This window comes from Fusarium proliferatum (assembly GCF_900067095.1).
Source record: "Fusarium proliferatum ET1 genome assembly, contig: FPRO_scaffold010, whole genome shotgun sequence".
Classification (NCBI taxonomy): domain Eukaryota; kingdom Fungi; phylum Ascomycota; class Sordariomycetes; order Hypocreales; family Nectriaceae; genus Fusarium; species Fusarium proliferatum.
In genome coordinates, this window is record NW_022194799.1 from 850,048 (window position 1) to 863,986 (window position 13,939).

The 13,939-nt window shown below is 49.3% G+C and overlaps 3 protein-coding genes and 3 non-coding genes across 6 annotated transcripts; 4 read left to right on the plus strand and 2 right to left on the minus strand.

Moving 5' to 3' along the window:
- Nucleotides 1-354: 354 nt before the first annotated feature.
- On the plus strand, nt 355-6,539 carry FPRO_11744 (uncharacterized protein; the record flags this gene model as incomplete). The annotated part of the gene is made up of 4 exons (XM_031221253.1): nt 355-1,110; nt 1,466-1,765; nt 1,817-6,317; nt 6,370-6,539. The coding sequence occupies 4 exons, from the start codon at nt 355-357 to the stop codon at nt 6,537-6,539; spliced, it is 5,727 nt and encodes a 1,908-aa protein (XP_031086830.1).
- Nucleotides 6,540-6,888: 349 nt separating this feature from the next.
- tRNA lies at nt 6,889-6,983 on the plus strand. The gene is made up of 2 exons: nt 6,889-6,925; nt 6,949-6,983. It is a non-coding gene; the product is annotated as a tRNA-Glu (tRNA).
- Nucleotides 6,984-8,111: 1,128 nt separating this feature from the next.
- tRNA lies at nt 8,112-8,201 on the plus strand. Its single transcript is given in 2 exon segments — nt 8,112-8,148; nt 8,167-8,201. It is a non-coding gene; the product is annotated as a tRNA-Glu (tRNA).
- Nucleotides 8,202-9,364: 1,163 nt separating this feature from the next.
- On the minus strand, nt 9,365-9,460 carry tRNA. The gene is made up of 2 exons: nt 9,424-9,460; nt 9,365-9,399 (listed from the first exon to the last, which is right to left on the minus strand). It is a non-coding gene; the product is annotated as a tRNA-Glu (tRNA).
- A 1,195-nt stretch (nt 9,461-10,655) lies between these two features.
- FPRO_11745 (uncharacterized protein) lies at nt 10,656-11,568 on the plus strand (the record flags this gene model as incomplete). The annotated part of the gene is made up of 3 exons (XM_031221254.1): nt 10,656-10,701; nt 10,751-11,100; nt 11,170-11,568. 3 exons carry the CDS (start codon nt 10,656-10,658, stop codon nt 11,566-11,568), a joined length of 795 nt encoding a protein of 264 aa, XP_031086831.1.
- Nucleotides 11,569-12,001: 433 nt separating this feature from the next.
- FPRO_11746 (uncharacterized protein) lies at nt 12,002-13,561 on the minus strand (the record flags this gene model as incomplete). Its single annotated transcript, XM_031221255.1, has 2 exons — nt 12,002-12,699; nt 12,772-13,561. The coding sequence occupies 2 exons, from the start codon at nt 13,559-13,561 to the stop codon at nt 12,002-12,004; spliced, it is 1,488 nt and encodes a 495-aa protein (XP_031086832.1).
- Between the last annotated feature and the right edge of the window lie 378 nt (nt 13,562-13,939).

The following is a 13,939-nucleotide window of genomic DNA, read 5'->3' on the forward strand; positions in this document are numbered from 1 at the left end:
ATCCATCACTGTCCATCGTTTTCATCCCACACGTACCTCTGTCGCAGTTCGCTGCATCACCGATCGCGACTTGCGAATCGCATCGCATCGCAACTCAGCCTGCAACGCAACGCAACGTAACGATTCCTCACACAGCCTCGCGTGCGCATCGCGAAACTCTGTTTGATCGACTGCGCATCTTTTACCGGACACATTAACTTCCCCCCCAAAAACCGTCGTCGCATCGTTGCTTGTCGAGCACATGGGTTCTCAAGCTTGATTACCACCGGCCGTCCGACTATAACACATTCCCCTGCTCTCTCGGTTGTTTAGCTTTGTTCTGTCTGCCATTCAGGCGCTAGACCATCAATCACCATGGATCAGAACGGCTATAACTCCTCGGTGCTGCAGCGGCCACCACAGAGAGAAGATGGTGGAGATGATGACCGAGACTCCCGTCCGCATCACCATCATCATCACCACCATCATCACCATCACCACAACAATAGGCGTGAAGGTGACTCAGCTGGACCTGGGCCTATAGTGGGAGAACCGGCGACAGCCTCATCGAATGCAGGCGGCGCGAATGTGCATCAGCACTCCACCTTTAGTCTGCGCTCACCCAAGTCAGAATACCGTCCTCCTCCCTTTACATCTCCCAACGGCCATAGCCATAGTCATAGCCACAGCCATCAAAACACTCCAAGTGCCGGCCATTCCCTTCACTCCCCGCCTCGTCCAGCATTGCCCAATCCCTACATGTCATCGTCCACGGGCGCACCCGGCGGCCCCGTCGCTCCATCACTTCCACCTCCTGTAGGCCTCAACTCATCATCACCCGGATCGTCAGCAGCAGGACTTCATCAGCAGCAGCATCATCGCCAACCTCCAGCACAACCGCCTGCTGGTCCTCCGCCCGTGTCGCCGCTGCACCCTCCTGTTGCATACTACCCTCCCGGGTCGAACCACGACATTTATATACCGCGTGAAACCAAACCTGCATCGCGAGGTTTTTACGACCCTACAACTGATACAACAAAGGAACGTCGAGTTTCTGACGCGGCGACGCCTGGAGCCTCCTGGCACAACGCCAACGCCAACGCCAACGCGCCCCCGGTTGGCACTCCAAAGGTAAGGGGGGCAAATCCACTCTTTTTTTGTCTTTGACTCTCGTCTCGTCTCGCCCGGACTCGATTTCATTGATTGCACCCGACGTCCCTTGATTTTCCTCTTCCCCATCATCATCATCCTTCAATTCTATCTTGATCATCGAGATCTTCACCCATCACGTCCAGGCCATCAATGCCTGCTTTCTTCCCTTACGCTTATCAAGCTTAATTTCCCATCAAACTGTCACTATCGCAACACCTTTTAATCTCATCATCACCCTTAACTCCGTCGCACAACCTCCCTCTGCTCCGACCAAGACCGAAACAACCACAAAGCTTGCTGGCGTGGAGCTAATTTTTCTCTTCTTGCACAATAGGCTCGCGACCCGTACCCTTATTCGCAATCTGCCGAACAAAGTACTCCTTCTTATTACAACGGCTCTTACACATCTCCACGAGGTCCATCATATAGTCGACCGCGAAGTCCAGCATCGCATTCGCATCAGAATCCTCCAGCTGGTTCTCTCAGCCCTCCGGGGCGACAATCTCTACTAGCTTCTCCAAGTGCGAGACATGGTGCTACGGCCAACATGACTTCTACTAACGGGGCTTCTGCCCTTACACCTTACAAGTCTGATCTTGCAGCTCCATCACCACCAAAGCCGGCACCGGCAAGCGTAGGTGCTGACCAATATACAGAATGTTCATTTGTACTAATACCATTGCAGACATCAAGGGCAAACCCGATGTCTTTTGACAGCATCCTCTCCAGCTCTGAGCCCGCTCGAAAACCCAAAGAACAATCGCCTTTAATTTCACGAGAAGCCGAACTCGATATCAAGCAAGAGCGAGATCCCAGACGTGATCGAGAACCGAAGCGCGACTCGCGGGAACCAAAACAGACAAAACGCTCCCTAGAGCCCGAAGTGGATCACGACACAGAGGTTGAAAAAGATGTCGAGACTGAGCCTGAACCTTTCCCTGGTAGAGACAAAGAAAGAGAGCCTCCTGCCAAGAAGCGAGGAGGTCGAAAGTCGACAAAGGGCCGTGCTTCTGATATTCGAGATGCCGCTACGCCTAAAAATGGCCGCAGACTATCGATTAAGAAGGAATCACCAACACCTCGACTTCCCGCTAAGCGACAAGCAAATGGCCTCCCTAAGCCAAAAACTTGGTCAGCAGAGATGGAGAAGAAGATTCAGAACGCCGAGACACAGATTGACAACAGGGCTTCAAACATGGAACCGGATGAATTTGATCAGCAGCAATACAAAGAGCGAGCTCAGAAGCGACGACGCGTAATGGATCAACTCGACCTGGAACATGGTCTCTCCCGGCGCGCCGCCTTTGCGACTTCAACCGGCAAGAAGCTCGTACTCCATGCAGAGCTTGGTAAACGACGCTACGACGACGTGTTTTATGACGAAGCACTCCATGAGGTCCGCGAACAAGAAGTCTACGCCGAAAAGGAGCGTAAGAAGGATATGCAGCGCAAGCGACGACGTGAGAAGTCAATGGCTGTTACCATGGAGCAGAAAGAAGCAGCCCTGGCTCGCGCCGAGGCTGCTGAAGACGAAACCGAACGGCAGAAACATCTTCGAGATGCTGAACGCGCTAGTAAGAAGGCACAGCAGACGAAACTCATTCTCCAAAAGGGTATCAAGGGTCCTGCCCGTAATTTGGAGCTTAACCTGGAGGGTGGCACCATGTCTTCATTCCAGGCTTCTGATGTGGAATCTGGGGAAGCCGGCACACCATCTGGCAAGCGAAAGGGCAAGGGCCGTAGCGGACCTCGCCTCAAAAAGTCGAAGGAGCAAAAGCAAGCCGAAAAGGATTCTGCTGAAGCCGCTCAAGCTGCTCTTGATGCCGGAGAGGAGCTACCAACCAAAGAAGAGAACCGGGTTCGGATCAAGATCAAGAAAACCAAGAAAGATCCTTCTGCTGAGAATGAGAAAGACAAGGACGACGGCGATAAGACCGAAGACGAGCCTGTCGAGAAGAAAAGCAAGAAGAGCAAAGACAAAGACAAAGACAAGGAGAAGGTCGACGACATCCCCGACAACGAGAAACGGTTCATGTCCAAGGGTTACAACCAGATTTACGACCAGATTTGGCGAGACATGGCTCGCAAAGATGTCAACAAGACCTTCAAGCTTGCTGTGGATTCTTATGCCACAAAAGCCTCAAATCTTAAAAAGACAGCCATCTTGGCATCGAAGGAAGCAAAGCGCTGGCAATTACGGACAAATAAGGGCACCAAAGATCTCCAAGCTCGTGCAAAGCGTGTTATGCGTGACATGATGGGCTTTTGGAAGCGTAACGAGCGAGAAGAACGAGATCTCCGCAAGGCTGCTGAGAAGCAGGAGATCGAGAATGCCCGAAAAGAAGAAGCCGACCGTGAAGCTGCCCGTCAAAAGAGAAAGCTTAACTTCCTTATCTCGCAGACTGAGCTGTACTCTCACTTCATCGGCAAGAAGATTAAGACTGATGAGGTAGAACGAAGTACCGACAACCCGGATGTCGCCAAGGACGCCCACCAGATTGACCAGCAGAAACTCGATATCGACGAGCCGACAGGACCAGTCACTGGCAAGGTTACCAACTTTGAGAACCTTGACTTCGAGGAGGGCAGCGAAGAGGCTCTCCGTGCTGCTGCTATGGCCAACGCTCAGAATGCCATCGCCGAGGCCCAGAAGAAGGCCCGTGACTTCAACAACCAGGGTCTTGACATGGATGAAGAGGGCGAGATGAACTTCCAGAACCCCACAGGCCTGGGCGACGTCGAGATCGAACAACCGAAGCTTATCAATGCCCAACTCAAGGAATACCAGCTCAAGGGCCTCAACTGGCTTGTCAATTTATACGAGCAGGGTATCAACGGTATTTTGGCAGATGAAATGGGTCTCGGAAAGACTGTACAGTCCATCTCCGTCATGGCTTACCTTGCTGAGAAGCACGATATTTGGGGCCCCTTCCTTGTTGTCGCTCCTGCTTCTACTCTACACAACTGGCAGCAGGAAATCGCCAAGTTCGTCCCCGAATTCAAGATTCTCCCCTACTGGGGTGGCGCCAACGATCGAAAAGTTCTCCGAAAGTTCTGGGATCGTAAGCATACGACATACCGAAAAGACGCTCCTTTCCACGTTTGTGTTACTTCGTATCAGCTGGTTGTCTCTGATGTGGCCTACTTCCAGAAGATGAGATGGCAATACATGATTCTTGATGAAGCCCAAGCCATCAAGAGTTCTCAAAGTTCTCGATGGAAGGCATTGCTCAACTTCCACTGCCGAAACCGCTTGCTTCTCACTGGTACACCCATCCAGAACAACATGCAAGAACTTTGGGCTCTTCTGCATTTCATCATGCCGTCACTCTTCGACTCACACGACGAGTTCAGCGAATGGTTCTCAAAGGATATTGAGTCTCACGCACAGAGTAATACAAAGCTCAATGAGGACCAGCTCAAGCGTCTGCACATGATTCTCAAGCCTTTCATGCTTCGTCGTGTCAAGAAGCATGTGCAGAAGGAGCTCGGTGACAAGATTGAGATGGACATCTTCTGTGATCTCACTTACAGACAACGCGCGTATTACAGTAATCTTCGAAACCAGATTAACATTATGGATCTCGTCGAAAAGGCTACCATGGGTGACGACCAGGATTCGGGTACACTGATGAACTTGGTCATGCAGTTCCGAAAGGTCTGTAACCATCCTGATCTCTTTGAGCGCGCCGAGGTCAATTCGCCATTTGCTTGCGCCTACTTTGCTGAGACCGCATCGTTTGTCCGTGAGGGTAGCGAAGTTGCCGTGGGTTACTCAAGTCGCAACTTGATCGAATACGAGCTCCCTCGCCTCATCTGGAGAAAGGGAGGCCGAATCAACAAGGCAGGCCCGGATAGTCAAGTTGCAGGCTGGAAGAACCAGGCATTGAATCACATGATGAATGTCTGGAGCCCAGACAACATCCGCGAGAGCTGTGATGGATCAAAGGCATTCTCGTGGCTTAGGTTTGCTGACACTTCTCCCTACGAGGCTTATGAGGCCACGCACCAAAGCTTGATTGTCCGAGCTGCCAAAGAGCTTCAGAAACGCGACAGACTTGGATACATGAATGTGGCCTACACTGATACTGAGGATAAGAACTACACTCCCGCCCATGCCCTTTTCCAGATTCAGGCGCGACAGAACCGAAAGCCTCTAGCCGACATTACCAGCGAAGGTGTCTTGACCCAATTGATGAATGTCGCTCAATCAGACTACAACGAGTCTGGTCTTGGCCGTCTGGAACCTGCTGGTAGACCTCGCGCTTCAGCACCTCCAATCCAGGTGTCTTGCCGCAGTTGGGGCTCTGAGGCCGAACGTAGCGAAGCCTTGTTTAACGCACCAATCCGCAAGATTCTCTATGGCCCTACCTTTTTTGAGGAGAAGGCTCTCGTGGAGAAGAAGCTTCCCATGGAGTTATGGCCCACTCGCGAGATGCTGCCTAAGCCTGATCATGAGAAGAAGGGCTTCACCAACATCTCTGTTCCTTCTATGCGGCGCTTCGTTACTGACAGTGGCAAGCTGGCTAAGCTTGATGAATTGCTGTTTAAGCTCAAGAGCGAGGGCCATCGTGTACTTCTCTACTTCCAGATGACTCGCATGATCGATATGATGGAAGAGTACTTGACTTACCGCAACTACAAGTACTGTCGACTTGATGGTTCTACCAAGCTGGAGGATCGACGAGACACCGTGCACGACTTTCAGACTCGTCCCGAGATTTTCATCTTCCTTCTGTCTACTCGTGCTGGTGGTCTTGGTATCAACCTTACATCCGCCGATACTGTCATCTTCTACGACTCCGATTGGAACCCCACCATCGATTCGCAAGCCATGGATCGAGCACATCGTCTGGGTCAGACCAAGCAGGTCACAGTCTATCGTCTCATCACGCGCGGCACAATCGAAGAGCGCATCCGTAAGAGAGCGATGCAGAAGGAAGAGGTTCAACGTGTCGTCATCCAAGGTGGCGGTGCAAGCGTTGATTTCTCAGGCCGTCGTGCTCCCGAGAACCGCAACCGTGATATTGCTATGTGGCTTGCCGATGATGAGCAAGCTGAGATGATCGAGCGCCGTGAAAAAGAGCTCCTCGAGTCAGGCGAGCTTGAGAAGCAGCAAAAGAAGAAGGGCGGCAAGCGACGTAAGGCCGAGAACACGGCCAGTCTGGATGAGATGTATCATGAAGGTGAGCAAAACAGTCTAACTTTACTCGTGGATTCCGAGCTAACACATATCAGGCGAGGGCAACTTTGATGATGGTTCCAAAGGCGTATCTGGTACAGCAACACCAGCTACCGCAGCCACACCTGGTGACAGTGATAGCAAAGGCAAGAAGGGTAGAAAGGGGACAAAGCGAGCCAAGACGGCGAAGCAAAGATTAGCGATTGCTGATGGTATGATGGAGTAAGGGAGGTCGACAGCGTTAACTAGCAACGCTTGTAATATCAAACGCAAGACTTGAGAGCCACATGGGCTCACGGGAAGACGAAGGGAGTTATTCATGTATCTGCTACGTTACTTTTTTCATTTTTCTGTTGTCATGGCGAAGGAACCGTCAATAGGGGGAGTTGGAAGTGAAAATGCCGATAAATTATAGCAGGGCAGCAAAGCATCGTCTTGGAACAAAGGCATGTATTATTACTATAGACGGAGGGTAACAAAGTATATGTGTCTGTCGTGTGTGTCGGCATTTCTCTCAGTGCTGTGTGCATGACTCGCGATAGGGCTGCCCGCTTCAACAATCACAAGCCTCGTCATCCGGTATGGTGTAGTGGCTAACATTTCGCGCTCTCATCTTCGAAGCTGAGGGATCAGTACCGCGGAGCCCAGGGTTCGATTCCCTGTACCGGAGTCATTATCTTTTGCTGGCGTTGACAATTTTATTTTGCTGATGCTGATTGATTGCTGCAATTGATGAGGATGGATGGAGGAGACCTGGTGGTTTAGGTGCTGGAGCCATCAGCAGACTGTTGCTGCTGGTTGCTTATGTTTGATAACTTATTTTTGTAATGCTGGCATAATAAAGCAGAGGCAAGAGATGGGGATTGTCTGAGGGTTGTGTTGGCTAAACTTGGTGATGATGGATGAACTTTAGGAAACAAGAATGAGAGGGCCTGCAATAGGATGGGTGAGGGCGAATTAAATACTGAAAACAACAACTACTAAAAGAAAGAACACTTTATTACCGGGATTGGTGATGTGCAGATAGTTCTCTGGTCTGGCGTTGCTATTGTTTCTCAAGTCAAGCTCTTATCCCAGGGTTATTCTGTCTCCTCCCCTATACTAACCTACGTAACCAATATGGGCCTGCCAACGGCTGTGAATGCGGTGCACATATAACTCTTCAAATAATGTCACTCTCTGTTATACATCTTCATGTGTTCCACCATTCGTGTTGTGTTGAGCTTTCTGAGAGCTTACCTAGCAGACCTCCCCGTTGTCACTCGTTGATCACCGATCGCTCAATCAAGGGGGACAACGCGTTGCCCCGATTTTAGAAGTCTTAGAGCTGAGACTAGATGGGCATGTGTCTCAGTTGAATGACCGCAAGGAAATCATGCTCTGCGGACCAAAGACAGACATGCTGTGAGTTGCCGATATCGTTCATGGCCAGGGCACCTCCTGCGAGCATGATATCAAGCTCGCAAAAGATAAGACCAGCAAGAATAAAAACAAGTCAGATGAATCTCTCTTCATGTAGTCTCCCTCCTGTATCATGAGGGGACAACCTCTCCTGACCGGAAACAGGATCTCAGGAGTAACAACTTGTGCGTGTCACCCACATGGACGTGACTATCTGCAACTGCCCAATATCCACATGAAACTTTGCGTGTGATAACAGATAACTGCATGTTGCACTTAAGTCCAGCAGAGACGTGAGTGCCAGCTGCCAACGAAGATGACACCAAGTCGTTACGCCTAGCCCAGCACACCATGCTGTTCTCACCTGATTGGAGACCGAAACTTCAACGAATCATCATCCGGTATGGTGTAGTGGCTAACATTTCGCGCTCTCATAACTTGAGGGATCAATTCCGCGGAGCCCAGGGTTCGATTCCCTGTACCGGAGACCTAGATCTTTTGCTTCCCTGGAGAGATGTCCCTACAGCGATGCGAAAGAGGGATATCTTTTTGGCCATGGGTGTGAAGAACTGTGGTGAAAGTGGAGGTAGTGTAGGTATTATCTGACACTCTTGTTCAGAAAGCAAAAGACAGATCTGGCCACAGACAGGCCTTATTTGGTCTATGCACTTGCTCGTAGAAAAGGGATTATCATGATAAGGAGCGACGAAAGGGTAGGGGGAATAAATAGGGGGAGAATAAAGAAACGCAGGCATAGACATCTAAGGATACAGATATGTCGCCCCTACCAACCCTGTAATATCTCATGTCGCAGTGATAGACGTACATGTCGTATATTTTAGGAGAAAGTTCAAGTGTATATAAACTCAGCATTCCACGTCGACTGAGGAACGCCGCCTCCTGCAGCTCAGTAATGTCGTGCGACGCAGATTCTGCTTGCTGCTGTCAATACAGCAAGAAGACTAACATTGTTTCATGCTGCGCGCTGAATGCCAGGCGTTGTGGGGCGAGTTTAGAGACGAGTTCCTTCTCTACAGAACTCAAGATTGAAAGACAGAGTTGAACGCAATTTCCAGAATGACTCTTATATAAACAAGGGAGACCATGCAGGCGAGTACAACCAGGTCGTCGCGGATACGTTTTGCATATCGCTTGCAAGTTGTTTGTCGGGGTGAATACCATGTTTGCGTCTAAACGGAGTTGTAGAGCGACATCGAAGACTGCTGTCAACCTCTCAGCCCGCTTGGACGGGGAAGGTAAAACAGCATGAGCTGTCTGTCCGCCCTTGATGGTGGTGAAGTTGATGTAGGAGTTGAGTCCGGAGTTGCCTAGTGGGGCAAGAACTCAATTCATCCGCTCCGAAACATCCTGCTCAGAACGGCAGGTTCCCCTCACAGGTAATTAATTGCGAAATTCACCTACAGAGTCTCTCTCTTATTTCTTGCCCATGACATACCTGCCTGCTCCTCCGTCTGTTGCTCGATCCAGTATATCGACAACACCAATTGCCAACGAGACAGGCTCTTACCATCTCTTCGATCACACATACCCGAATCATTGCGATCTATCAATAAAGAGAGTTAGATCATGACGCTGGCCTCTGACACTATCACCCACCAAGACGAGCTTGCTGGAAACAGCAAAAAGAGACTCCGGTACAGGGAATCGAACCCTGGGCTCCGCGGTACTTGATCTCTCAGCTTCGAAGATGAGAGCGCGAAATGTTAGCCACTACACCATACCGGATGATGCTGCTTATAATACAGGGGTCTGAAACGCGGGCTAGATCCGTCTCCGCAGGCTGAATCAGTGCCAGAAGATGTAAGCCGGTGCCCTTAACCATGAACTCGGCCATTGAGGCTTCAATCAGGAGAGCCTTCTTCCTCAAATTGAACAGTGGGTATCTCATCCTATCAATAAGATGTTCAGCGAGGAAATGAAAAACAAGGCATTCATGCGATGCCACAAGTACAGCCGCCGCTGGATGGGATGTGCGCTGTGTATGAGGACTTGTCCGAATATCGCTTTGCAACAACTATCCAGAAGTCCCTCGATAAGGACAAATGCAACAGCGAGTCTTGAGAAGAGGCTTGATGAAAAAATTGAAGTATTCAAGAAGGAGATGATGGTGGAACCGACGAAACCCAGGATACATATTCGTGGTCAGGCGCAACTAAACGCCTGAATGGATGTAACGACAACTCTGAAGCTGAGCGGCTTAGTCAACAGATTAGACCTCGAAGCACTAGCTCCGGTATGTCGAAGAAGCTGTAAGCGGCTCAGCAGGGTCTTTGCCTGCTCGAGACTGAGAGACTGGACTCGTCGATCTTTTCCATGACATTGTCATCAGATTACCTAGACAAGGACTTAGGGCAGAGGCGACTAAGGCCTGGGACCAAAGATTCGTGCTCTAAAGGCCATTTAGAAGACTTAATAGCAGCAGACACTTGTCCTGGGAATGAACGAGATAGACTGTAAACTCATTAAGAAATTTATATGAGATGCCTCGGCTGGGGATGTAACATTCAAGGATGTAAAGTGCGTTAGTCGATAGATTACCACTGACAGGCGATCCACAAGGAGATATAAAGGGCGCTGAAGAAATAGCAGCTGAGTTTACATATAGGTAGTAGGCAATTTAATTTGCAGTTGGTCTTGGATAACAGTGATTCATTCACAGTTATAGGTAAGTGCATCAATACCTTTCAAGTTGCCCAAGGACTGTGTTGTATGCCTTAGGCAGATAGGTCTTAGGATAAATTTAGGAAAAGTTTAGGATAGAGGTATTTTAAAAGGCCGTGTTTATTCGCTTCTTCCACTTCATTTTCCTTTTTCCCTCTACACCTCACATATCTCAACAAACACATCTCAACACACAGAGAATTCTACCAACTTAACGACCTTAACCCTCTTTCAAAAGCAACACACCTAAGACTTCAATATGTCTTCCCAGTCCATTGACTTGACTGGTGGCTCACCACCAACAGGTAAGTTAAATGCTTTCTTCTATACCTAAACTAATAAATAGACTAGCAGGCATACCTCCTCCTTTGGTAAAAAGAGAGCAAGCTCTACTACCAGATGCCATCCCTCAAAAACAGTCATCAGAACAGAACTATTACTTTCTATATCAAAAGGAGTGTCGTCTCGCTTGGATCAAGTACCTAGGCCTCCTAGGGAGGGTCAAGCTCCGCGAGGGGTTTGACGGGCTTCCATTCTTTTACGGAATGCCGCCTGAACCTTTGACGAAGCAGATCGACACAGGAAGAATATATATGATCCAGAAAGCGGCAACCAGCGACCCTAGGAATTCGCTGATAACACTCACTACAGTTTTGAACAGTCTCAGAAACAGGCCTCAGCAGTCCCATATCGCATGGGGCGTTGTCCAGCAAAAGCTGGCCAACTCGCGCCCGCAGCTTAATGCATCCGTCATAAATGAAAGCTTGATCTAGGCAATCAATACTTTCATTGAAGATCGGGATAAAATCAAGTACTGGGAGAGCGCAAGCTCAAGGAATCCCATGGTGCTTCTGCAATCAACCCAGACACCTTCCGGGCAGACTTCTGTACACAAAGTGATCCAGTCTGCGATGAACCGTCTGGTCGGAATCCAAACCCAAGAGGACGACCCACCAAGTTGTCCCGGATACGTTCTCCCCATGGCCTCCTTCGAGAGGGCTGTTATGAATGCGCAGAGGACGAAAGATGAGACCCAGCGCAGGCAATGGGCTGACATGTCCCTACGTTCGCTACGGAAGTTCATGGACGCGCAAAACAACCAAGCGGTTATCGATAAGATGATTGAGTTCCAGAAACATTATGAAGCTTTGGCGGCTCTGAGCTTGAAGTGAGCAAGAAGGGCAAGGGAAATGGGATCCGTGATTTGTGTTTACGAAGCGGACGGAAATAGGGAAAAGTATGTTCTTGACATGAAGACTGAGGGAGATATTTTGCTACAATGATGGAACGAGAATGAACAGTTGAGGGATGAAAGAAAGGGCTAATGAAAGTAGTTGAATTGATGATTTGGAAGGCCATATCTTGATGCTGTGATACCGCCAAGAGTGCTAAATATCCTGTAACACTGGCCAGAAGAGACAAAAGCTTAGGATGACTATCCCAATAAAATGGAGATTGAGGCAAGTTGAGTAGACCTTTATATTACCTCGATCCAAGGTGCCAGATGCTTTCTCGCACTCTGAGGAAAGGTATCTTCTCCAACGTACCCTCACCATCTCCCCAAATAAAGAGCAAATTTCCATCCTCAAGCACTAAGGACACACTTTAAAGTCCCTGCGCGTCCTCCATCCGGATTTGCCAGAGCGACGTAGGCTCAATAACCTGGCAAGGCAAGTTGAGATGGAAAATGGCGTCTCCATGAGATCTAATGGTCTCCCGAAGCCGCTCATGCTTGGCTCTGAGCTCCACCGAATGGAGCTTAGCAACATCCTCCCATGCCTGCAAGACTTGTTGGCTGATCTCCAAGTCCCAAGTTCCTCGCCAGGTAATATGCGCGTAGTGCTTTGCCCTGGTGTATATGAATGCACAAGCTCTCCCCGCCCCTCCATTCCAGAGTACCATAGTAGTCAGGTTCGGCATTCGCAGTACGAGCCTGGCTGCTGCGATAAGAAGGTTATCGATGCGCTGCTTCTGTCCATTTATACTCTGAAAGAGAAGACTTGATGTCAGGGAGAGAGATTGTAGTTGATCCCATGTCCATTTTTTCTCGCATGCCTTGAAGAAGTTCATAGCATCGATAAAGAATGAGACAGAGAGTTCATCAAGTCTCAGACTTGCCTGAGCGATGCTCTTCATGTTGTCGGGGAGATCGGACTCCGATTCGAATCCCAGAGGGTCGAGCAAAACACCATATTCTTGAATGATTTGATGGACGCTCTCTGTGAGATATTGTTTAGAATCCTGAAATAGGATCACTCTTTTGAGAGTGTTGGACATGTGCGCGCCAATCAGCGCCAAATCCCCTAGAACAACCTGATTAGCATAACAGCTCATTATCAAGAAGACAGCGCTCCAGTATTGGTAGGTTCACGTACATAGATCCGGATATAAACTTGCATATTCTTCAGGCCATGGTTCGTAAACAACATCCGTTAGGCGGCTGAATCTGGACAAAACGTTTTTGAATTCCCGAGGCCTAAGATGATGGCGGAATTGTCGACGGATCATGAAACGGGTAACTGCGTTAACCTCGGGAATATATGCGTCGGGAACATAATAATCAAAGTCGATACGCCCGAAAAGCTGGTCATGTGCGGTGAAAGGTGGAGGTTTGGTCTGGACACCATTTTCCCAACCGCGCTCGGGGTCGTGCCAGTCACTATGGCTTGCTTCCATGGGGATGACTGGGTCTCGGGCATAAGGAGCATCGTGCTCGTCGTTGAAACGAAAGTTCTTGAACCAGTGCTTCGAGTCACTAGCAGACGATGCGTTGAGTTCCAGTGTCAAAGGGGTTGTCGTGTTCCACGTGCTGAGAATGATCAAAAGCTTTATGACCGCCTCACCCATAAGACGGCTATTTGTGACGACATCAAACTCTCTCTCACAAGAAGAACAGCCGTATTCGGCCAGCTCAACATTGAGATAGATGTGCCTCACAAGGTCTCTCTGTCGAATCACTGCTTGCTCAAAGTCCTCTAGACACGATGGCCGGAGGCTCAGCTTGGCCATATTTCTCGTTCCGATAACGCTTTGCCACTCTTTAGACACCGAGGCCAAAGCAGACCAACGAGGATTTCTCTGATCGACTATCGTGTTTAGAATGTTGTGGCGAATCTCTGGTGGTAGATACGACCACCCGAGGTAGCCTGAGCTGCGAAGTCTCATTTTGCGCTGCTGAGCTGCTTGGTTGGCTATGAGGAGAAGGTAATGATTTTGTGTGCGATGAGCTGGATCATCTTGACCGAAGAGCAACAGGCAGGGCCTTTATTGAGAGCTCTTGGAGGCTGTCATCAGGACGTCTAGCTTTTTCAGTCAAAAACTAGATCATAGGCGCCAGTGAGGGCAAAGAGTCTATTGCCAATATGTGTTGATATGTTTCTTCTTGACCGTTGTGTGTTGGGACTGAAGCCTCTTTAAAACTCAACCTTATTGTCACAGAGAAGGTAATGAAGGAGGAAACAAGAGGTCAGTCTGGTGAATCTATTACTTCTGAGAAAAGCTCTTCAGAGTAAACTTTTGTGTATCGAAGCTTAAGTGTATAGA